The 24,180-nt window shown below is 45.3% G+C and overlaps 1 protein-coding gene across 4 annotated transcripts in view; it reads right to left on the bottom strand.

The window, feature by feature from the left end:
• The window catches only part of LOC135907454 (small ribosomal subunit protein RACK1-like), a 41,631-nt gene that overhangs the window by 6,011 nt on the left and 11,440 nt on the right, over positions 1 to 24,180 (bottom strand). For all 4 annotated transcript variants that reach the window (XM_065439143.2, XM_065439145.1, XM_065439146.1 and 1 more), the window contains exons 4-6: positions 22,331 to 22,534; positions 4,154 to 4,294; positions 2,966 to 3,127 (exon numbers count right to left, since the gene is read on the bottom strand). In XM_065439143.2, coding sequence (XP_065295215.1) covers positions 2,966 to 3,127; positions 4,154 to 4,294; positions 22,331 to 22,534 — 507 coding nt within the window. The remainder of the gene's footprint in view (positions 1 to 2,965; positions 3,128 to 4,153; positions 4,295 to 22,330; positions 22,535 to 24,180) is intronic.

The following is a 24,180-nucleotide window of genomic DNA, read 5'->3' as shown; positions in this document are numbered from 1 at the left end:
CCGTTGCGGAGGCAACGACGCACCAGGCTTTGTGAGTGGAGAGGCGGGGAGCATGGGCTCGTAAAACCTGACACGGTGCGGCAGAAGGAAAAAAAACAAGTAGTAATTAACGCTGAAGTGGGCCCTTTTCTTTTTTTCCTGTTGCGGAGGCGACGATGCATCACGTTTTTCTTGCTTGTTTTCTCAGTTGTTTGCGTGCTGTCACCCGTATCAGGCCTGTCCATCTTGTTTTTCTTCTGGTTATATTATTGTGTTAGAAGTGCGTGCCGGCGTTCGCGTTGCCATGAGCTCAACAACTCTAACCACGGCGAAGAAGCAAAAGCAGTTTTCTTTGAGCGAGAAAGTAGACATTCTTCGCGAGATAGAAAACGGGAAGAAACAATCCGTCGTGGCTAAAGAACGTGGAGTGGCGCGGTCGACGATCGCCACGATTCTCAAAGATAGACGATGATGGACGATGACGTTACGGCAGCACCCGAAGACCGCGACGAGTCCGTGTCGGCCACAGATGCGTTGGACTGCTTACGAAAACTCTGCATATTTATAGCCAAAAGCAGCACAGCGACCGAAGGCGTGCATAAGAATGCGGACGGTCTGGAATCGTTTGTGCTGCAGAGTCAGTGCTGCACCCGTCGGAAGACGATCACGGACTATTTCAAATAAATGTGCCTTGTCTGACGATCACGTGTGCATTATGTGAGAAACGAGTTCAAGGAGGTACCGTCTCAAAGGTAGGACGTTTGCGTTACTGAAATGCTATTGTTATGGCTAATTTTTGGGCTTTCACTATTACGACCTTTCAGAATAACGAACATTTTCCGGCGGTCCCCTGAAGCTCAGTGCCTTGACTCAAGGCACTGAGCGGGCGGCTTGCACTTTCGCGAGTTTTCGCGAGATCCAACGATGAATGCAGCTAGCAAAGGCGCCAAGAAGCGAAAGCAGTTTTTGTTGAAGGTCAAATTAGACGTATTGCAGGAAACTGCCGCAGGGAAAAAGCAAATCGCCGGGTGCAGACAGCGTGGCATTGCCCCATCAACCGTCGTGACCATCTTGAAAGACCAAGACAAGATTGTAAAGCTTCACCAGGAGTCACAACTCACTTCTACAAGGAAACAACTGTGACTGGGAAACTTTCAAAATGTGGACCAAGCTGTTCTCACGTGGTTCTAAGACGCCAGACTGCAAAACATTCCTGTGTCTGGCCCAATGCTTCAGAAAAAGCATGTGAATTTGCCAATGCACTCGAAATAACTGGGTTCAACGCCAGTGCAGGTTGGCTCTTTTGTTTCGGCCAAAGGAACTGAATAACTTGGCAGGTAGTCTCGGGCGAGGAAAAGGCTGCCGACGGAGAAGGTGCGGATTCCTGGCACAATGATCGTTTTCTAGAGGTGGCTGAATCATACTCTGAAGACGATATTTTCAACGCAGACAAGACAGCATGTTTTTATCAGCTCTTGACCAGACAATGCACTTGAAAGGAGAGCAGTGCAAAAGAGGGAAGAAGTCGCATCTTTACAATACAGTCCTGCTCTGCTGCATTGCAACAGGCACAAAGAAAATTAAACCGCTCGTCATCGGCACGTACACAAAGCCTCGCTGCATGAAAAACGTCATGTTGGTACCGTACCACTACCGTGCCAACAAGTGAGCCTGGATGACCAGAGAACTCTTTTCTGAGTGGCTCATCAAACTTGATGACCAAATGAGGAGGGATGACCGAAGAATTCTACTGGTTGTGGACAACTTCTCTGCTCATGTTGTGAATGTTCACTTGACGCACGTTTGCTTGGGGCTTCTGCCACCAAACAACACGTCCTTGCTGCAACCCCTAGACCAAGGCATTACAAAGAGTGTGAAGGCAGAATTTCGTAAGGGCCTTTTGCAGTGGTTGATTATCAACCTCCACCTAAAGCAGCTGACTGCGATCAATATTCGTCGGGCAGCAGAAATGCTCATGGGAGCTTGGTGAAACTTGCAGACATCCACCATTAACAACTGCTGGTGAAGAGCAGAGCTTGTCAAAGCGCCTGTGCAGCTTGAAGATGACCTACAGGTGACTGACAACCCAGGAGACCTGTGGACTGAGGTTGCGGAACTCCTGCCCACCATCTCATCCTTCGATGATTACGTGGAGAGCGACAGCGCAGCACTAACGGCGACGGACCTGACAACCAAGGAGATTGTTAACTGTGTTCGTGACATCTCCACTGACAATGACGACCCGAAGGAAGACGACTGTCGGTCACCGAACACAGAAGATGAGATCGTGTCGAATGATGTCTTAGTGCAGATGAACAAAGTGCGCACTTTTATCGCTCGGTGCAATGACACACCTGTTGAGGTATTGTGCAAAGTGGAAGATGTAGACGTATTTTTAATCGGTCATGCGTGCTGCATGTGCCAGAAGAAAATCACTGATTTCTTCAAATAAAGCAGCTTTGAAGCGAGTGAAACATTTTTATTTGAGAGCATGCTTGTCTGCACCCACGTCTATTGCCAAGGTACGTCATTTTCATTCGTAGGTTTGACCAGTGGCTTAAAACCCTAAGTTTTTCGTTACAATGATAGTTCAAAATAACGAATGTTCAATTTTCAGCGGTCCTGCGTGATTCGTTATATCGAGTTTTGACTGTATTTATTTTCTGGTGGCATGAAGGAGAGCAAGTTGTAAGAGCAAATTCAGATCAAAGAGGGTGGACTGGCTGCTGCCATGTTATTGCGCAATGACGCTGCTTTTAGTAACAGCAGACTTCAATTGATGTCCTCAGAAGTTAGTGAGCAGAAAGTAGATTTGTGAATATCACATAGCTAGTGAGTTTATCAGACAAATGTATAAATAACACTGTGCTAAAGAAACAGTTTTTTTTTTTCTGTTTTTTCACAACTGTACCACTTTTAGAAAGTCGTAAGCTTCACAGAAACACCTCACATTAATGCAAGTACCTGCTCAATGAATAATGCTTACTGAGACTTGCCAAACTCTGATGAGACTGTCAGTATAGCCAGCAAACAGTGTCTGGCCATCAGCTGACCAAGCCAATGATATACATTGTGGAAGTTCAGCCTTGGCATTTGGCGTCAGCACTTCAGGACACAACTCATCCACCTGGCTGTTGTCTTCCAAGTTCTGTCAACAAAGCAATCAAAGATGTAGAAAGGGCAGTCTTTCAGTCGTAGCTCCCCAGGCCACATCTTTAAAACTAGAATACAACATTGTATTTCACGCACTTTCAAATCCTCTTCACCTACAGCAACCATTGCTCTGTTGAATTAGCAATTCCTAAAGCTCTCCATGTGACCACACCCATACAGCCATGCTCAAGTTGACCATCTTGAAAAGAGTGACTGAATCAGCAGGCCTCTACAGTGCACATTTTGTAGAAGTGCTTTTGTAGCGAGGCATGAATTAATCTGTTACAAGCTCCAAACATTGTATTCCAACAAGTGCATCATAGCAAACAGGACAGTTTCCAAAAAAGAACAAAAGAAACCTTTTGCTTTGTTCTGGCTGGCATTATTATTTAACAAGCAAAGCAAGTTAAGCAAAATTTTAAACTGCGCGAGGAAGACAGGACATGAACAGAAACACAGACGCACACACAAAGTGTAGACTTCCAACTGGCTTCATTTCGAGAAGGCAGGGAGTTTACGAGGTTCTACAAAATAGAAAAACAAGGAACAATCGCGATAAAATTGTGCATGAGACAGTGACCAAAAATAGCAAGGCCACGTGTGCATTAAAAGCACGGGGGAGTCCTAATGTGCCCATCTAAGAAGGTGAGCTAACGCAGTTGCCACCCCTTTTTACTATGTGGAATGCCTCGATGACTCCTCTTTCTGTTTATGAGTTTGCCTTTGAAAGGAATTTAGTCTGTTCCAAATACGGCAAACAGCTTTCGCTGTCGCATCTATTGCTGTGCAAGGGTAGATTACTGCTTGTGCCGGTGCACATGGCTCGCTTATGTTTCTGTGCACGCTCATTGAAACAGCGGCCAGTTTGACCTATGTAGGACCAGCCACACGTGCAACATAGCATCATAGCATAACAGCAGATCTGAGGCTCAACAGAGCAGATAGCACAAGTTAAATTTATTCGCATCCTGGCTGTGCTTCAAAAGGTATTCATCATGCATTGACACAGTAAAATATTTACCCAAATCTTGATGGCTGGTCCTGTGGCAACACAAAGCCAGTACCTGCTTGGACTATAGCACATTGCATTAATGATGTCTTGGTTGTCACGAACACACTTGAGTTCACTCTTTTCCAAGTCCCACAGGTTGGCTTTGCAGTCCTAGGTAACAACACAACATAAAGCAAAGTATTACATACCACCAGACCCAGTATGACAGCAGCCAGAAACACTAAAGTGAAGGAGGCTGCCCTCAGTATTGCAGGACACGAAGGTCAGTCGACACGAGCATTCCGCCACAAAATGTCATCACTGAGCAGCCTCCTACGACTATATCAGTAGGTAAAACCAACTCGTGTAGAGGCAAATAAGAATCAAATTCACCACTCTGTGGTGCATTTGATTCAGGCATACTTGATGGCTTACTTCTGGCTTCATTGATGATTTATGGACAACATAGAAAGTATGCTTGTACACAACACGCATCTTTCTTGGCCATTGGATGCAAAAAAGCTTCAGAGTGGCTGTAACAGGCTGGGGTAAAATGTCATCTAGAACTATCTGCGTAATGGTGCTATGAATGTCCAGGGTGTCTACCAAGCTGACATCTCTAAATTCCTCGAGTTTTCCACGTTTTCCCTGGGTGCCTTTGCAAAATTCCCCGAGTGACACACAACTTTGTTTTGTTTCAAGAGGGGCTGACAACATGTCGCCTAATGCTTTCACACTCTAGTAAGCATGTTCAGGGTGTCTACCAAGTTGACATTTCCGAGTTCCCCAAGTTTTCCAGGTTTTCCCTGAGCACCTTTGCAAAATTCTCTGAATGAGCCCGAACTTTTTTTTATGTCAAGACAGGCTGAGAACATGTTGCTCGATGCTGTCACTCTTTAGTAAGCATGTAGAAAAAAAAAATGACTTAATCCAGTTTGAATAGTATGGAGTAATATCTATATTATTCAAAAATAAAAGAGAGGGCACAGCGAAAAAAATGGTAAAACACATTGCAAATTGAGTCGAACATTTCCAAATACGAATGAAAAGGAGATGCATACATTAGTAAATATTTTTGAATATGAGCTATTTCTATCAACTGATAGTAAGCTCATCGATATAAGGCCTGAACTTTGTCAAAACTAAGATTCTCTCTCAGCAGCTGGAAAGTCAACCTGAACTGTCCTGACATACTCTCAGCCCGTACACAACATCTCAATGTTGGATTTCACTGCTCTAAAGAGTTTATTTTGGTTTGAATGAGGGACAGCTGCACCTCGGCGTCAGTCAACACTTTGTTTCTTTAGCTCAAGCTCCTTCAAAGAGGTGGCGGCACGCTTCCTTTCCCGTTAATTCCTCACTGCGTTGGTCCTTTCTGTTCTCATCCTCCTTCTGCCAAATGTTCACCCCGTGGATCGTTTGAAGCATCGTCTTGGTCAGTTGTACAGTCAACGTTCGATTTTTCAGACTCCCTGGGGCCACAAAAACATGCAAAACCATGAGCAGTCCGAAAAAAAATGAATGCATGTCTCTAACTTCCCGAAAGGGCTAAAATTGCCACAGGCACGTTCGAAAAAGCTCTTAAGGCCTGCCAGTACACTTATTAGGCATATCGGTGCTCGTACTGTGACAGGAGATGGGGGTACACACGTGTATAAGGAAGATATACTATGTTCCGTGACAATTGCCCCTTCCCACGCTTGTTATCCTTCACCGCGTAACACTGCTGTACTAAGGCAAGGCTAGCTTTTGGAGACTAGCATTACACAACGCACTGTGTTCTGCAAGCGTCGAAACCAATCACGAGGATTACAAAGGCAGAGTCAGTGCTATTGCTGACAGCGGCGAATTCTTTCAATGAAAAACACAGCACCACACAGCAAGAAACTTAATCGCGAACATGGAACCAGCTAGGCCTAACGTTGTCGGGGTGGTGGCTATGGCTGCCAGTGGATCTGCATGCGAGGCCAGTTCGAGGCGGCAAGATAATCAAAATGGCAGCGGCGGTGGCTTTGATTAATGCCATTTCAGACCTGCAGTCAGGGCAAAAAATTGAAAGACACTTTGTAAATTCCAAAGTGTGCTAGGTGAATGCCTGTGCCCATTCGAATGACTGTGCCATGTCTTTTTTTTTTTTTGTGCATGACACTCCCAGTGCAATAGGCACAGGCTTTTGCAAAACACACTTTGGAATTTACAAAGTGTCCTTCAATTTTTTTTGACAAAGATTAACAAAGTGTGGTTTGAAGTAAACGATGGACTGTTTATTCATGAATTCTTTGTGTCTTTGCTTTAATGTCCCATGAATTCCTTATGCTTGGCTGCGTCGACGTCTACAATAGCTGCCTTGTGATCACTAAAATGTACTGATATGTACTCGAGATCTTTGGTGGTTGGATATGTCTGGAAGACGAGATCAAGACAGCTGCCATGCTGCGTGGTGGCTGTTGTCGTTGGTGTGACCAACTGTAACGCTAGTGAACTTTGTAGACCACTGATAAATGCATGTCTGTTCCTAGCGTCTTGGTTGAAATCCCCAACAACGACCATCGGCCAATGCCCGACACTTGTTGGTAGGATGAGATTCACAAAGGCAATGGCTGCTTCTTGTCCGAGGTTTGGGGCCAAGTACACACAGACTACAAAGAGCCGAGTCGACAACCTGACTGCACAGGCATCTCCATGGTGAATGTGAACGTCGTCCATGTCAACTGGGGTAAGCTCAACGTCTGGCTCAGCATAAATTGCAACTCCAGCAGCTTGGTTCCACATTCCACATTCTTCTTGGGGCGCTTCTCCAAACCGCTTGCCGTGGAATCATCACCAAGCCGCTTGGGAGCCATCCGACTAACTCGACTGCTGCAACGAGACGTATGGCGAAGGAGCGTTGCCACGCACGCCGCTGTGCCATCACGTGATTGCTCAGAGAGTGTAAGGGGGAGAGGCCACAGCTGTGGCGGCGCAACTGTTGCTATGCACCGCTGTGCCATCACGTGATTTCTGAGAGTGTGAGGGGGAGAGGCCACAGCTGACACCGTTCCAGGGCACAAACGGACGGACGGTCGGATGCCGCAAGTAAGAGCCATTAAAGGCTTTTGCCTTAAAATACATTGACTATATGGAGTGCGTGGTGGTGCCGCAAAGCCGTGTGAATTATTAGGCATGTTCGAAAATTCGGTCGTTAACTACTCTGGCAATACCTCATGCCGACGACACAGCGTAAATGACGATTCGTTACAATTCCTCTGTTACTGGAGCCAGCATTAACACGACTTTCGTTCCCTTTCAATAAAGTTACAGCTAATTTTCCTTGATAAAAGCACAAATTCCCTGAGCATTTCTGGACTATTCAAATTCCCTGAGAATTCCCGGTTTTCCCGGTTGGTAGACACTCTGATGTTAAAAAATAAAAAAAAAATTACTTAATCCAGTTTGAATGCTAAGCAGTAGTGTATTTTACTCAAAGAGAAAGCAGAAGGGAGGGGGTTAGTAAAATACAGAGCGAATAAAGTATCTTCGAAACAAAAAAATGGTAAAACCCATTGCAATCAGGTCTAACTTTCTCAATTACGAATAAAATGGATATGGATACAGAAACCAATACTTTCTAATATGAGCTATTTCTAACAACTAATAGCAAGCTCATTGGTGTAAGGCCGAACTTTGACACAAGTGAGATTATCTCTCAACAGCTGGTAAGTCAACCTCAACTGTCTTGACAGATGCCGAAGCAAGATAGCAAGGTGGGCGAGTTGGTTAGGATTCCTTGTACTCTTGGTAACAGCGCAAACGGACACGGACAAAAGGAAGAAACACAACACGGGTGCCCGTGTTGTCGTGTTTCTACCTTTTGTCCTTGTCCCTTTGCACTGTTACCAAGAAAATGATGTGCCCTGACATACTCTCAGGCCGGGCACAACGCCCCATTGTTGCATTTCACTACTTTAAACAGTTTATTTTCGTTTGGATAGAGGGACACCTGCATCTCGGCTTCAGCCAACACTGTTTTTTGACCTCAAGGTCCTTCAAAGAAGCGGCGGCACGCTTCCTTTCCCGTTCATTCCTAGGTCCTTCCTTTTCTTGCCCTCCTTGTGCCCCGCATTTTCCCCACAGGCCATTTGAAGCATTTTCTTGGTCAGTTGTAGAATCAACATCCCATTTTTTTGGGACTGCCTAGGTGCTGCGAAGACGTCAGAAAAATCGGGCAGTTCGAAAAAATTAATGCATGTCTTTCACTGCCCTTAAGAGCTCAAGTTGCCACAGGCACATCTGAAACAGTTCCGAAGGCCTGCCAGTAGACTTATTAGGCACATCGGTGCTCGTGCTGTGACAGGCGATGGCGGGTGCACGCGTATATAATTAAGGTATAATACTGTGTGCCGTGACAATTGCCCCTACCCACGCTTATGCTTCACCGCATAACATTTCTGTATTGAGGCACAGCTGACTTTCAGGAACTGGCTTATGCAACATGCTTTGTTTTCCCAGCTTCATAGCCAATCACAAGGACCACAAAGGCGAGTTGGTGCCATTGCTGACAATGGCGAATTCTTTTAATGAAAAAACATGGCACAGAATGGCAAGAAGCTTAACAGCAAACATCGAAGCAGCTAGGCCTAGCACTGCAGGTAAGTGGCTACGGCTACCAGCAGATCTGCGTGCGAGAGCACTGGTTCGAGGCGGCGGTGGTGGCTTGGTTAATGCCGTTTCGGACCTGTGGTCACAGCAAGAAGTTTGGAAAATTAAACGACGAAGGGTTTTTGCATCCAAAATTTCAGACGTTCCTATACATTGACTCTATGGAGTACGTTGGTGCCGCAAAGCCGTCCGAATTATCGGGTGTCCGGAAAGTCGGTCATTGACTGTACATTGGCAACTCCTCCAGATGATGACATGGCGTCGAAGACGATTCGTTACGATTCCTCTGTGTGACTCTAGCGAGCATTACCACGACTTTTGTTCCCTTTCAACAAAAGTATACAGCTTATTTTCCCTGACAAAGCACAAGTTCATCGAGTTTTGCCCAAGTATTTCCAGACTATTCAAAATCTTTGAGAATTCCTGGGTTTTAGACACCCTGATGCTTTAGCCATAGAGTAAAATACAGGAGAGCAGACTTGGCTCATCTCGAAAGGCCCTATCATCAAACAACAATCATTGGCTAATACAGTCAAACCTGGACATATCGAATCTGATGGGGATCACAAAGATGTTCGATATATAGGTAATTCGATATATTAAATAAATATAATATACAAAAGTTTTCAAAATTTTACAGCTGTTCGTTCTACACAATAATTCATTGCATGTGAGTTCGATATAATTGGGTTTGACTGTACTACATTGACCAGATGGTGGTGAGAAAAAATGTGTGTGCATGTGTGTGGGTGGAAGCAACAAACTAAAACTCTGGATGTATAGTCAGGCCAGCTACAGTATTATAAGCAAGAAGGATCATACTCTCGAACCAGCATGCCGCACCTCTCTGCTCCTCGCACTGGTATGTGCGGATCACCAATTCTCGCAGTGGCAGCTTGGAACGGTAGCAATGTCATTGCGAATTAATGCTAAATATTTTTTTTTTCTTTTCCCAAGAAGCCAAAAGTCCCCCTTTGTGTTTTATTTGTGGTCGCATTATTTACGTGCAAATACAGTACTGTATGTCTGTATGCATCTTTTAAAGATTTATTTTTAATTTAAACTGCTATCATTCATGTGTGTGTGTGTGTTTATATATATATATATATATATATATATATATATATATATATATATATATACTGAATGCTTGCAAAAAAATGAAAAGTATGCATTTTTTTATTTCCGTTTTGATTATGGATATAGAATTTTGTGTTTGGCTGCTGCCCGATGGAGAAGCCAAGGACTTGTGTGCCTAGCAGACAAAACAAAAATTGGAGGACGCTTAAGCTTCGCCTTCAAGAGTGGGACGCGACAGCGTTCCCGTCGACCCGCCAAGGGGTCGACAATGCGCTACGGCACAGCGATCACTTACGATGCGCCCCGCATCGGACTTAGCGCCCACCTATCACGCGGTGAGCGTCGAGCAACGCAGCGTTCGGCGTGGCAACGAAACGTGCGCCTGAGCGAACGGAACGAACCAAAGAACTCGGTGTCTCGGAGGGGAAACGATCTGCGCCAGCCAAACGTCGTGATCGGCACGGGCAGAGAGATAGATAGTTATCTAAACCGGGAGCACGGCGAAGCGTCGTCAGGGGAGAGGGAGTCCCGCGACGCGCCTGGCAGGGGTCCCAATGCGCGCGCGGCGCGCCTCCTGTCGGGGCAGCGCCGTACATTGAGAGGAGGGGGGTCTTCTGTGTTTGCCGCAAGATGGCTCTGCGTGTGCGGAAAGCGCAGAAGAAATGCAGCGGAAACGCACTTCGCAACTCGTGTAATTGTGACTTCTGTACGTTACATGTTCATAATTACCGATATACACCGCAGTATAACTTTCCACGGCTCGTTTCGAAGGCAACACCGCATTCACTAGAGGCGCGTTTGCACCGCTTGGAAGCATCGAACTCGTGGCTGAGTGGTAGCGTCTCCGTCTCACACTCCGGAGACCCTGGTTCGATTCCCACCGGGCCAATCTTGGAAGTTGCTTTTTATTTATGAAGCGCCTGCCGTGATTTATCGCTCACGGTCAACGCCGGAAACGCCGACACCGACGCCGACGACACCGGCTTTTCTGCGACACGAGCTCCTTAACGCTATCGCGTTAATATACAGAGGAACCCCGTTGATGCACTATTTAAAGGGCCCCTGAAACGGTTCGGACAAATTTTGTAGACGCGTAGGGTACAGCTTAAGTAGAACATTCGCACCACAATTTAAGTGAAGCATTACGTATTAATGGAGCTACAAACGATTAGAAGTTACCCTCCTCCCTAGCCATGCTTTTCCCCCTCAACTCGTTCGCCGAACGAGCGGAGCTAAGCTCCGCCTTGCCTTCACTGGTTTTGCGTCACGATGCAACGTCACATCGTCCACTTCCGGTTGTTTTGGAGCCCGCCCTCGCCCGCGCGAGACCTCTCCGCTAGCCGCTTGGCCGTCAACCCCAAGCGGGAGCTATCGAACCAGCGTGCGTTGCGAGCATTCTGTCGTAGCGCTGAACGTGTCTGGGATTCCGGTAACCACAGGCAAGCTGGTCATTTTGGCAAATAACCGGAGGCATAAACTCAAGCTGATGAAGGAACTTAAGCGTAGACGTACGTGAGCGGCCTGATCGGTCTGCGCGGTCCAGACACTTGTTGGCGCAGCGCTTAACCAGCCAAACAAAGCGCTAATATTGCTCTAACCAAGTGTGAAACATTTTAACCATTTATGAAAACAACGTGTTGATGATTACACTCCTGCGTTAAATACACACCAGCAGCAAAGAAGAATACACTTCGTTGCTGCTACTGTGTATGGTTGAGCTCTGTGCCACCAGGTGGCTGCACCGTGCAGACCATTCACATTTGTCCTTCTGCTCATATCATGGCTCATCCCGTTACGGCACAGTCAAGCGGCCAGACCTTGTCCCCTTGTGCTTGCGTTTGCCCTAATACCGGACTCGCGAAACGCTATTGTGTTAGTAATCTTCTGGTGTAAAGTGACAGCCACAAACGCGCAAATCCTGGCGCCGATTGGATAGCGGCAGTCCGATGCGCAGCAGCCAGTTCGCTCGTACGCTGCCTTACAGAGGGACACGATGTCACAGCTTGACATATTGCCAGTCGCTACGTTTGCAGTCCACAAGGCAACAAAGTCGAATCATAGTGCTCGCGAAAAGACTGAGACCGACTCTGACCGCGGAGCTCTCATCAAAATGGAGTACGTTATACACAAGCAGACGACCATTGCTGTTTGCCGGAAGTGCTTAAGTGTACTGAAAAATTGTTCTTGTGCATTCTCTTTATGTTACTTTCTTTTTATAAAAACAAATTAACTAACATTCCAACTATTACGAAGATCATTTGTTTACCATAAAGTTGGAAAAATTATCGATCACGCGCCCTGGTCAGCCAATCGGATAGCTCGCCCCACTGACGTCATACGGGTGATTTCGGTCATATGAGTAGGGGCGGCTTAAAATTCCGCCGAGCAGTGAGCTGCGATCGGCAGCGATGAGCATTTTTAAAACCTTATAATAAATTACACGCTTTACGCGGAGCACTTAGATGTGTCAATTAATGATCAGAAGGACCTACTCTAACGACTCGGTACGTTTGTAGAAAATCGTCAAAAGCGTTTCAGGATCCCTTTAAGGACCACAGAAAGAAAACTACATAGATCCCAAGCACTGTAGGAATCAACATTATGTGAGGCAGTTTGCAGGCTGCTGGCTATGCAGCATTGTTTGGGGTTCCGTAAAGCGTTACCAGATTGACCAGTGTGTGTGTAAATCCAGTACTTGCACATGTGTGATGCAAGTATAGTGAACTACAATTAACGCGAGAGGGTGTGTGTTACACCAGCAAGACGACGGTAACAGCGACTGCATGATTTCTACATACGATCGAATTATGTGAACAAGCTGCATGGAGGTGCGAGATGGGTAAGAAATGCAGAAACTAGATGCTCACCGACAGCAGTATGTGGTATCAGTCATTCATTTTATTTGTTCTTCACAACACGACGTACACATTGTGAAAGGGGCCAAGAATAAAACCCATCCCATCATGGCTTGAAAAAAATCTTGGTCCCCTTGGCATTGACGGCAACGAAGCAACACAGACCAGAACGGTAAAAAGAGAACAACAATGACAGCATGATGGTAAAATATTATGACACTTGGAGAACGCAAACAGACGACTTGACAGCGATACTGTAGCTCAGCTTAAAACCCACGTCCTTCTATGGCCATTCGGACGAGTGGCATGGTGCAGCTGCTCATGCTGGCCGAGCCAAGCCAGGATGACACTGCCATAGTGGAATTCAATACAGCATTGCCATACTCAAGCACTGTGTGCACCAGCAAAAAGCAGGCCTCAGTGTTTAAGTGGCCAAGTAACGACGAGAAGGGCCACGAAAGTACGGCACGAGATTCGGCGTGTTGGCACTTGGAAATAAACGCTCGTGGGAAACTTGTTTTTTAATAGCCGCTTGAACAGATGCAACCACCACCCGGTGTTCTGCTGCTATGGCAGGACCTTCTTACGCGTGTCAGCTGGCTCAAGTGCAAGTAGCACACGAGAATCAGAAACGAGAGCCGGATTGCACAGCTGGAATGATGATGCAACGCCCATCACAGCATCACGAACACGAGCATATAGCCATTGGCCCTAGTAGACAACTTGGTCCACTGGGTCGACATAGGTTCCCGTCATGGCAATAATGTCATGCTGTGTATACATGTTATGAATTTGTCCTTCTTGTCTTAGCTTTACATATAACTGCCATGATATGCATTCATGCCAATCACTTTAAGCATGGATAGAATGTCATTCATGTCACAAACGCGTGTGTCATGACATGCATATCCAGAATATATCCAGATAAAGAAATGCATGTCAAGTCATTCAATCCATTAATGTCATCTTATTTGCGACATACAAGCCAGGTCCATTTTTAACAAGTTATGTATTAGGATATCCATGACATGAATTATATGATGTGCATCACATGATTGACATCCATGTCATGACGTGAGTGTCATGAACGACATGAGGTTATGGCTTCGTGGTCGCTTAACTGGATGCGTATAAGGATATGTATGGCGAGACGTGTTCATGACATGACTATGATATGGCATGACATGTTCACACGTCTGTAAGGTCATGAGGTACATTCATGGCATTCATGCCATCACACTTCATTTCATTCATCTCAAGACAGATATCTAGTTGAAGTGACCACAACGGCATCATGCCATCGGTACCATTTAAGCAATGACAAGCATGCGATGTCATTGATGTCATGTCATGACATCCATGTGAAGTCATTAATATCCGTTATATATTGAGCTAAGGAAACGACCACGATGACATCATGTCATTCATACCATTTATGTCATGACAGAAATGCTATAACAAATATAGCATGTCATTGACGTGACATATGCATGTATCTCATGCCCGCTGTGCCTATTCCAATATATACCCAGTTGAAGAAACAACCATGACGGCATCGCGATGTAGGAGGCTAGGTTAACACACTCAAAGCACCTGAAGTTCACAAATAATGCTTCACATTAAAATGCATCACCTGGGAAAACACAAAATCTGATAATGCTCACGACACCACTACAGATGAGGCAAGAGGCTATTCATACAAAACTTAATTTGAAGATGAATAAAAAGCCAGCACACTATGTATTGAAAACACACTAAATAATGCTTGCTATTGCAGCCTCGCAGTTTTCATTGAATGTTAAAAAGTTTTCTTGTGTGGTTGAAGCTGTGACATGCTAAATGATGCTTGTGATTTCCATCTGCCCCTTTGAACAAATGCTTGATAAGAACAGCTTCTTTTTGAGCAATCACAGCCTTTTTTTCTATTTATACAATGCTGTGAATATATTGAGGAAACGACAGAAGAACGGAAGCTGCTATCGAAGGCCATGACAGCATCTGGGAACATGCATTGGTGCAGGGCGACCACTTGTGTATTCGTCCACCTCTTATGCAGTTTCATTGTTCTAAGCCATGTTGAGATCAGCGACAATGTCCGCTAAGCTCAGCAATTCCGATTCAAGCCACAGCATCTTCAAGTTTCCTGAATCTTCTTGGTAGACTCGGCATTGTCAATGCATTGTACATCATTGCCATTTCTGTTGGCATGGCACCCTGCAAGTTCTTGCCCTACAAATAATGAAACTCGCCCTCTTGAAAGCAATGCTGCACAGTCACACCAGAAACAGTATTCCACAGTGTAGCAAGAAAATACATCTCATCATTGGTAGTTTGCCAATGACAACTGGGAAGGGCAACGTACCGTATTTACATGATTGTAAGTCGACCCCCCCATATCGCATGTGACAGGGGGAAAAAAAAAAGAAGAGCATACCCGAGGGCACATTTGATAACGAAAATTTATTGGTAGCTGGCATAATCACTGGACTACTCGTCTTCACTTGTGCCATCGTCCTCACTAGTGCTGCCATCGTCGTAACTGCTACGGTCCCACAGTGCGTCGCTGTCCAGCGAAATTTCACATTTGGCAAACAACCGCACCACAATATCTTGTGAAACAGCAGCCTACGCCGAATGCACCTAACCACACGCAGCCGTCAGGAAGGCTCTTTTGACAGGTTCGGTTGGCGTAAGTTCACGGTGTTCTGCCACCAGCCACTTGTACTCACAGTGGAGCAGGTCCTTAAAAGGCGAAGATCCGGGCTTGTTTCATGACCATGTCGCACTTCACCGGCACGGACCGATCACGCATTTCAGCGACGCATGCCGCAAGCTTGGCCTACAGCTCCGGAAAGCGTCCAGACTTCAGCCCGTGGAAAATTCTTCACTTGCCATCCCAGGTGAAAATTTTGCTTCGCTGCAGCCATCACTTTCGCACCACCCGTTCAGAAACATCGAACTTGCGGCCCACTGCACAGTGATTTGTTTCTTCAGCATAAAGGGTGGCAGCCCTCTTGAACGCTGCTGTGAACGCGCCGAATGGTTAGTGGGCCTCTGGAGCACTCATGACGACTGAGAAAGCATGTAAGTAGCACGTAGCCGGCAGTCAAGTCGAACGTGTCAAACTAAGAGCTACAGGGAAAGAAAAACATGTGAGCGGTGTCTACCCTTCCATGAACTATCGATACTCCCCGCAAGCACCGCCGTTCCGAGCACGACCTACTGGTTCTGAGGGTGCCGCCGCGAATGGAACAGCGGCACTTCCATCAACTATCGACACCCCCCATGAGTGTTGTGTGCACTGTAAAATTCTCAAGAATCTTGAAAACCACTTCCGAAAAGCGAACAAATGCACAGGATAGCGAAAAGCTACGGGTAGAGCCATAGCGCAAACATAAAATTGTAACTAGGTACTTAGTAGCTTCCCTGATGCCTTGTTGGCCTCGCTTTTTTTGGTGGTGCCACGTTTTGGTTTCGATTGTAAGTCGACCCCCCCCCCCCCATTTCAGATTTTCAAATTTAAAAAAGTAGGTCGACTTACAATCGTGTAAATACGGTAGCAGATAGGAAGCTAAATACATATAAACCTATGGGAACTATATGGGACCAGTGTTTTAGAACGTAAGAGCCGAGAAAATGTAACGGCAATGTATCGACAAGGCTCTACTGTACGTGTATTGCCCACCTCTGCCAATTTTGTACATGGGCACAATGAAATGATGAATAATTTGTATGCTCATTGGCAGATAGTGTTCCATAATGTTGAAGTCAGCTGGGCACGAAAGGGGAAGAGAATGCGTCAGCCAGAAAGAAGGTGAGCGGAAGAAGAGCAAAAAGTCAAACTAGATACCCAGTGTCAGTGTTTCATAACAGACCTCTCCCGAACAATGTCGCACAATTCCCAAGACATCACAGTGTAATGTCACTGGCGCACATGCAGCAGCCGTGGCTGTCGGGACACAGCAGTTGCCAGGTCTTGGTGAGGCGCAATCATGCAATGCTTTCTGCAGGTGTATGCCACATGGATGTATGCATTTTTTTTTTTTCACGAATTTCCACAATCATTTTGCCAGCGAGATTAGTTTTGCATGCCAGACAACATCAGTGGGTCATAAATTTCGCAATGAAAAATTGGCAACACCAGCTTTTTTGCTTGTGGAAGTGGACCAATCACGTATGTGATGAACAGTGAAATGAGAAACAATTAACACTGGTTTTTCTTCAGAAATTTATGTTTGTTGAGCATGATGGAGTGTCAATAAAAAACAGCAACGACATTGAAATCCGGCCGCTGGCTAGGATTAACCCGTGACTTTGAACTTAGCAGCGCAATGCCATAGCCACTAAGCTACTGTGACAGTTCATAAAGTCATGGTAACTTATATAGCTGCACAGGTGAAAATGAAAGATACACGATCAGTGGGCATGTATATCTTCGTGCTGTCAATACTGTGGGCTCAAAATGTTTTCATCTTAGCATAACCTACAGACTGAAAGAGACTGTGCATGAGCTAGTAGTACATTGCACGTTTTTGCCGTTGCAGGAACAGCATACACTTTGCCATGGGGAATGCGCACGTGCTACTAGCATGTTTCTAGCATTGCCAGAACAGTGTACACTTAACTATGGGAAATGCACAAAAGGCAACCTGCTCAGATGTCGTGGGTCTTAAGTAGAAATGTGCTTTCATTAATTTTTTTTCTTGCTATACTTACTTTTACGGCACAAACTTTGTGATGTGGCGATTGACATTACCACAAGAAACTGTGTCTTGCTTCGGACATAGCATCACAAATTTCTTCTTCTCCAGTTGACAGCAGTAAATGGAGGTGGCAAACACGATCGAAGCATAAGGCATAGTGAAGTTACCACGCAACAGATTATGTATTAATGCATGCTTTGTGCATTCAGATGAAGATGACTGATAGCTTTAGAGGAAATGTATCTTATATGTTGTTTAAGACAAAAGTGTGTAATGGGACACAAAGGCGCACGTCGATGCAATGCAAGTGTTTTGTCCAATGACTACCCATTTAAAGGGGTCCTGAACCCCTCCTCGGGCTTAGTGAAAAAACACAGCTCACAAATAGCATATGCTACTGTGAACATCTCAGCCAAACTTTGCAGTAATGCGCGGCACATGGAGCTCACAAGTGGAGCACAGTCACCTTATTCTCAAACGCTCTCTTTTTAACAGAAGTTTGCTCCTCACTCTTTCCTGGATGCTTTATTTCATAATATAGCAGATTCCCATACACATCTGCTATTGGCCCAATCAAGAAGGGTGCATAAATCAGCATGCTTTTTCCCTACTGCATATATTTATTAGTGCACTTTAATACAGTTACGCCTCGAAATAATGAACTTCTACATAACAAAATTCTCTATATAACGAAGTACAACTTTTCAAAACCTCTTGTACAAAGAAAACATTGTATTTAGAACCTCAATATAACAAAGTGTGTTTGTATGCAATTTCAACATAACGAAATATCACTGCGGCCGCGAAGGAATGCCGAGACAATAAATGAAAACTACTGTGGACGCAGATGGTCAAATGAATGAATTACAAGTGGCTGCTTGCAAGCGCACCTCACAAATCGCAAGCGGGCGAAAAGAGTGGCCGCCGAAGTTGAGCCACATCAGGTTCCGTATAAAGTCTGAGTGTGATAAGATCCTACTGGGCCCCGCGCACTGAGTGCTTTAGGTGCGAGTGAAAGTGTGTGACGGTGAGATAAGAAACATGCTGGTGTCACAAGTGACGCCTTTCCACGCGAGCAAAGGGAAAGAGGGGTAAGTTGGTGCGCGTCACGGCCGTGGCTGCACATGGCTGTAAGCATGGCTGAATGCATACGGAGCCACGCAACCTGCTTTAGAGGTAATCTGCCGCATGTGCAAAGAGTGGGCATGGCGAGACAGTGTGGCACCATGCAAGCTGTCTTCCCACGCGTCAACTAGTGGATGTTGTGTAATCGCGAGCTTTGGTGACCCGTTGGAGCAAGGGGCAGACGACGCATTCTTTCCTCACTGCGGGCGCATTTCCTAATAACGTCGTCCCTGTGCTGACGACGCTATCACTCACGGGAGCGGAGTGCACACAAAAGCATGGCTGGCTTCGCTTAATTCGTACCGCCTATGTGAAGATATTGTCGACCTACGTGGTATGAAACTGTATCATTCGTCACCAACTACCAAATTATAAAAATAAATAGTTTTCTCATTCAAACTTGCTTTTTTCAATTTCTTGATAATTCAGAAAAATCTGCGGCCCCTTACCGTGTAAGCAAAATCGATCAGCGACTGTGCTTATTTGCATCAACGGTCAAATTTCAATACAATTAAATTTCAATATAACGAAGCAAATGCTGATTTTACCAACTTCGTTACATCGAGATTTAACTGTATAAACAGGCTGAAGTAAGCTAAAACATGCTTTCAAATTTCTACAATTACGTACTTCCGGAAGAAACGAATTATCGTCTGGTCACTCTCAGCCGCAGCCGGCCGCATAGGAATTAAACTGTAACCACCATGCTTATCAGTGTTGTAGCCGTCGGGTTCGCTAATTTAGACTTGTTTTGAACACACAACTAGCCTCGAACCATACGAAATTTAAGGTCGGACCACACGCACACTTGCCAGTGCGCACTCACTCCTGGCTGCTCCTGGTTCGCTTTGTATTGCACCATTGATGGTGCTTCAATATGCGCAAGTTGGACGTGGCTACTATCAGACGGTCAAGCTGGTGCAGGACAAAGCCGATTCGCACCACATAGCACAGTCAGACTGGAGCAAATGAGCGCAAGCGTGCACTCGAGCCCTGACATGCACAAAGAAAACGCTGCCCATACGCACTACAGTTGCATGTAGCTGTCTGTTACGTAGTGTAGATACTAGAGAGTTTTAGAATTGGGGGCCCAAGCAGCTTGGGGACCCAAGAAAATTGCGCGCCACAAGTGCGCATGCGCAGAACCCAAGCCAGTCTTGGGTTCTTGCGTTCGCGTTAACCCAAGACCCAAGAATCGAAAACTAGCGTGGGCCCCCAAGCCGTCTTGGGTCGCCCTCGCGGGTGACGACGATGGCGTACAGCAGATGGTCGCAGAGCAAACTTTATTTACTTCGACTGATTTTCGCCATTTCACGCGGGTGAACTCGCAGTTTTTTCGCAGCGCGTCACAGGAAAACACCAACTAAGAACAATTGGCTTCGACTGGCTTTGCTTGGCTTAGAATCGCACACCTAATTCGTAATGCTAACCGGAACTAACACAGTTTCTTAATTTTATTTGTTCATTCTTTTTGTTCAAAAATGCATTCTGTTTGTTTTCACTTGTAAGAAAAGAGGTTCATTTTTTTTTCTTTCAAGCACCTTTCTATTTTCCACACTGCGGCGCCGCGAGCGCTCAACCCAACGCTGTCTGCGTTCGACCCAATCCTCAAACTCTGCTGCTCACCTAGACCCAAGCGCAACCGACGCAACGCGGCTTGGGGGCCCAGAGCCTTGCGCCCCCAATTCTAAAACTCTCTAATGTGACCACTGTGATGAGTCTGCTGGCTAAGCGCACTGCAGCTCGCTGAGGACAACTGGGTCTGGCGCGTCGTAGGCGCCAAAATCGGTAGTGGCGTCTAAGTGAAAATCCAAAATCAAATTTGAACTGCACACCATGGTGATGTTCAGTAGGCGGAGTGTTGTGGGGACGCCCTGCTCTGCCGTAGCCTTAGCAGTGCAAGTCATTGAGGAAGGAGCAGAAGCACCATGAATGGGATCTTACGTGACCTTCGAGTGCCAATAACTCCGCTTCTGCTGAACGCATTAAGTACTTCTTGCGGCAAAGTATTTATGAAATACTTTACTTAGAATTAGTTGTTCCAAACTAATGGAGCATATAATTTGTTCTCATATTGTAAGCTATCTAACATCTGCAAATTTTTTAAATCCTAAACATGGTTTTCAGAAAGGCATGTCCTGCGAGACTCAACTAGCTCTCTTCGTTAATGACATCAGCTCGCATCTTGATCAAAACATACCCATAGATGCCCTCTTTCTATATTTCCAAAAGGCTTCCGACAAGGTTCCTCATGAACGGCTCTTCCTAAAACTATCGCGTCTTAATCTTAACCCTTGAGTTCTCCAATGGATACGCAACTTTCTGACTAGCCGTCAACAGTTCGTTTACACTAACCAATGCTCGTCTAATTTATCCCTCGTTATCTCCAGAGTGCCGCAAGGCACAGTCCTGGGGTCACTACCCTTAATATACATTAATGAGTTACCAATAGGTTGTTCTTCCAAAATTCCTTTATTTGCTGATGATTGTGTAATGTATCGTCTTATAACTAACGATGCTGATTGTCGTGCTCTCCAGTCTAGCCTTAACGTCATTGAAACTCGGTGTAATAATTGGCTAATGTCCCTCAACGTCAAAAAAACGCCGCTACTTACTTTCCATTGTCGCCAATCATTTATTTCAGCTAATTACGTTATCGCTGGTTCGGAAATATGTGCTGTGACTTCTTATAAGTACTTAGGTATTAACTTGTCCAATAACCTCGGCTGGGCCTCGCACATTTGCAGCATTAGCAATGATGCCAATCGTGTACTATGCTACCTGCATCGTAATCTACGTCTTGTTCCCCCCTCAGTAAAACTACTCGCATATTTAACAATCATTCAACCCAAACTGGAACACGCATGCTCAGTGTGCGACCCACACCAATCTAACCTGGCAACAGCACTGGAATCCATACAGAATCGTGCAGCAAGGTTAATTCATTCTGACTACTCTTCCCACACTAGCGTTACTAAACTTAAGTCATCTCTGAACCTTCCAAGCCTCGAGCAACACTGCAAAGCAGCAAGATTATGCCTCTTTTACAAATTTTATCACTCGCTGCTTCACCAGACCGACATCACGCCTTCGCATTGCACTTCATCCCATCATAGCCATTCAAAGGCTGTTTATCCCCCTCCAGCTCACACCACCACTCATCTTAACTTTTTCTTCGTTCAAACAGTGAAAGACTGGAATCATCTACCTGCTGAAGCGGTGCACCATTCCAGTCATTCATCGTTCAAGGCATTTATTGAAAATATGATCTAAATATGCCCACCCCCTCATGCAATATCCCAAATGGGGTATTTAAGGTACGAATAAATAAATAAATAAATAAATAAATCGTCTATTTTAACTTCAAATGCATTTATAGACTTGGATAAGAAGTGGTTCAGGACCCCTTAAAGCTAAGTTTTGTTTCAACACAGTAAAGATGTGAATTATCGGGGGTGAAATGTTCCGTTCTTAAAGGGCAATATAATTTTTGTGGTCATGGGATCTATCTACGATGCATATGCCGACTGAAAGGCACCATGTACTTTCAAAAACACTGTGTTGTTATACTAATAAAAAGACAATGGTTCACTCCATAAACATATGCCCAACTTTCTAAGGGTGGGGCGCACACAATTTGCAAACAGGGAGAGGTCTACTTGTCCCAAGCGAATCCACTGTGTGGCACCGGAGTTGGCTTTCCTGTCTACCTTACTCCATGGCCTTATCACCTCAGAATGGCGAAGGAACTAATCAAGCTTCCACAGAAAGCTGACAAATTAGATGCTAGAAATGAGGGTACTTACTTTGCCACCAGAAGCGCAGAGTGTGCCATCTGGAGATACAGTGACAGTGTTGAGGTATCCAGAGTGGCTGTACTCGGCATGCATCCTACAGTTGGCTAGGTTCCACACCTTTACTTTCCAGTCCCAGCCACAAGAGACCACTGTTGGGTCCCCAGGTGTGGGTGAGAAGCGTACACATGATACCCAATCTTCATGCTGGTTGTCCTGAGGAAGAAAGAAGCAGTCATCTATGGTTGACTAGTTCTGACGATGTTCACCGAGGACACATGCCCCCGTGCTTTTCATAATGTAAAAATTACCTAAAATTTAGAACACTCATGACAGAGGAACAGAACAGAATACAAATGAGAGGTGCGGCACTTACACTTATTATTCTATGGTAAATTTTAATGGTAATCCCAACATCATTATGCAATCCTCAATGAGGGTCAAATGTAGCTGCTGCATAAGTTATCAGTTACGACAGCTCGCCATGTAAGCAAGTACACTTCAGAGAAGGCAATGGTAACTGCAAGGAACAACAACCAACCACACCACGGCAAACACAAGTATACCTGCACAGATTCAAATCATTATAATGATATTAAAAAAAGCAGACACCCAGGAAGACCCAGAAATTATGTTTAAGAATGTAGGAATTTGTTATGTACTTCTTTCTTATCTGTATATTATCATGTCTGCCTTTCTTCTTTATCGTCTGTGGGGAAGCATCATCAGTGTGGACACTGCTCGAGAGCTTTGTCGCATTTTTTGGGCTCAATAAAAAATCGGCCTAACTGCTACATCACATGTGATGAAGGTTGTTTCTCGGTCCTCTGCCCACCCACTCTAACTTCTGGAGCTTCGTTCAGGTCACCGCTTGTGCCCACCGTTCGCCGGCATGTCACAGGACGAGCGAACCAGCACATCTATGTCTACTGTTCCGGTTTCAACAGCTGCAGCCTCTTGGATCGTCAGTGGTCACCAGTGTGATCCCCATCTGTTCGTTGGACTTCACAGTGCATATGTAAAGAGAACTGCATAGAGTTTCATGTAGAGGGAATTTTGGTGCTAGTGCCCATGAGAGCTGCAAGTGGGATGGATGCCAGTATGGGAATGATGGGTAGTACATGAATTTACCTAAATATTATCCTTCTGACTTTAAATGGCTTTGTGGCTTTGTAACTTGTCATTTTCAACAAAGTAGTGTGTAATAGATAATTAAATAAACATTATTAGAATTACCTGACGGCAGGATTCGAACACAGAACCCCGAGCACAGAAGCCCGATATTGAAACCATCACGCCACAGATGCATGCATCAACAGTCAGCATAGAGGGTCCTTATCGATTTATTGCCGACAAGCCAGTGCATGGAAACACTTGGTGCATTTCGATTTGGACACCTCAACAGGCTGAACCACTGCAATAAGTAGCGAACGTGTGTATTCGCCAAGCCTTCTGTACTTAGAGAAGTATACATTGCTATGAAATTTGGGACAATGAAGGCAGATAAAGCGTAATAAACGAAACCACAAGAACATCTGAAGCAATATGCATGAAGATCAGACAAATCCATGTACAAAAAAACCTCGTTAAACCATACCCGCTTAAACAGTGGTTTTGTTTTAAATGAAGTAGAGTCAAATCCCCGACTCAGTAGCCATTGAACATAATGTGTTTTGTATCCGCATAAATCGTACCAGCTTATTGCGTACGCATCGGTTAAAACGTAGCGTTTCAACTTTTCGTCGCACAAACACGGCGGCACACCGTCTCCATCGGGAGGCCCGGCAGAACAACAAGCCTCAGAGATCGAAACAACGGCCTCCAAGCGCCCTGTGCGCTTGCGCATGAAGCCACATCAACAT

Source organism: Dermacentor albipictus, chromosome 1, assembly GCF_038994185.2.
Source record: "Dermacentor albipictus isolate Rhodes 1998 colony chromosome 1, USDA_Dalb.pri_finalv2, whole genome shotgun sequence".
In the NCBI taxonomy this organism is placed as follows: Eukaryota; Metazoa; Arthropoda; class Arachnida; order Ixodida; family Ixodidae; genus Dermacentor; species Dermacentor albipictus.
The sequence above is the reverse complement of the archived record's forward strand: the minus strand, read 5'-3'. Positions and strand labels throughout refer to the sequence as shown.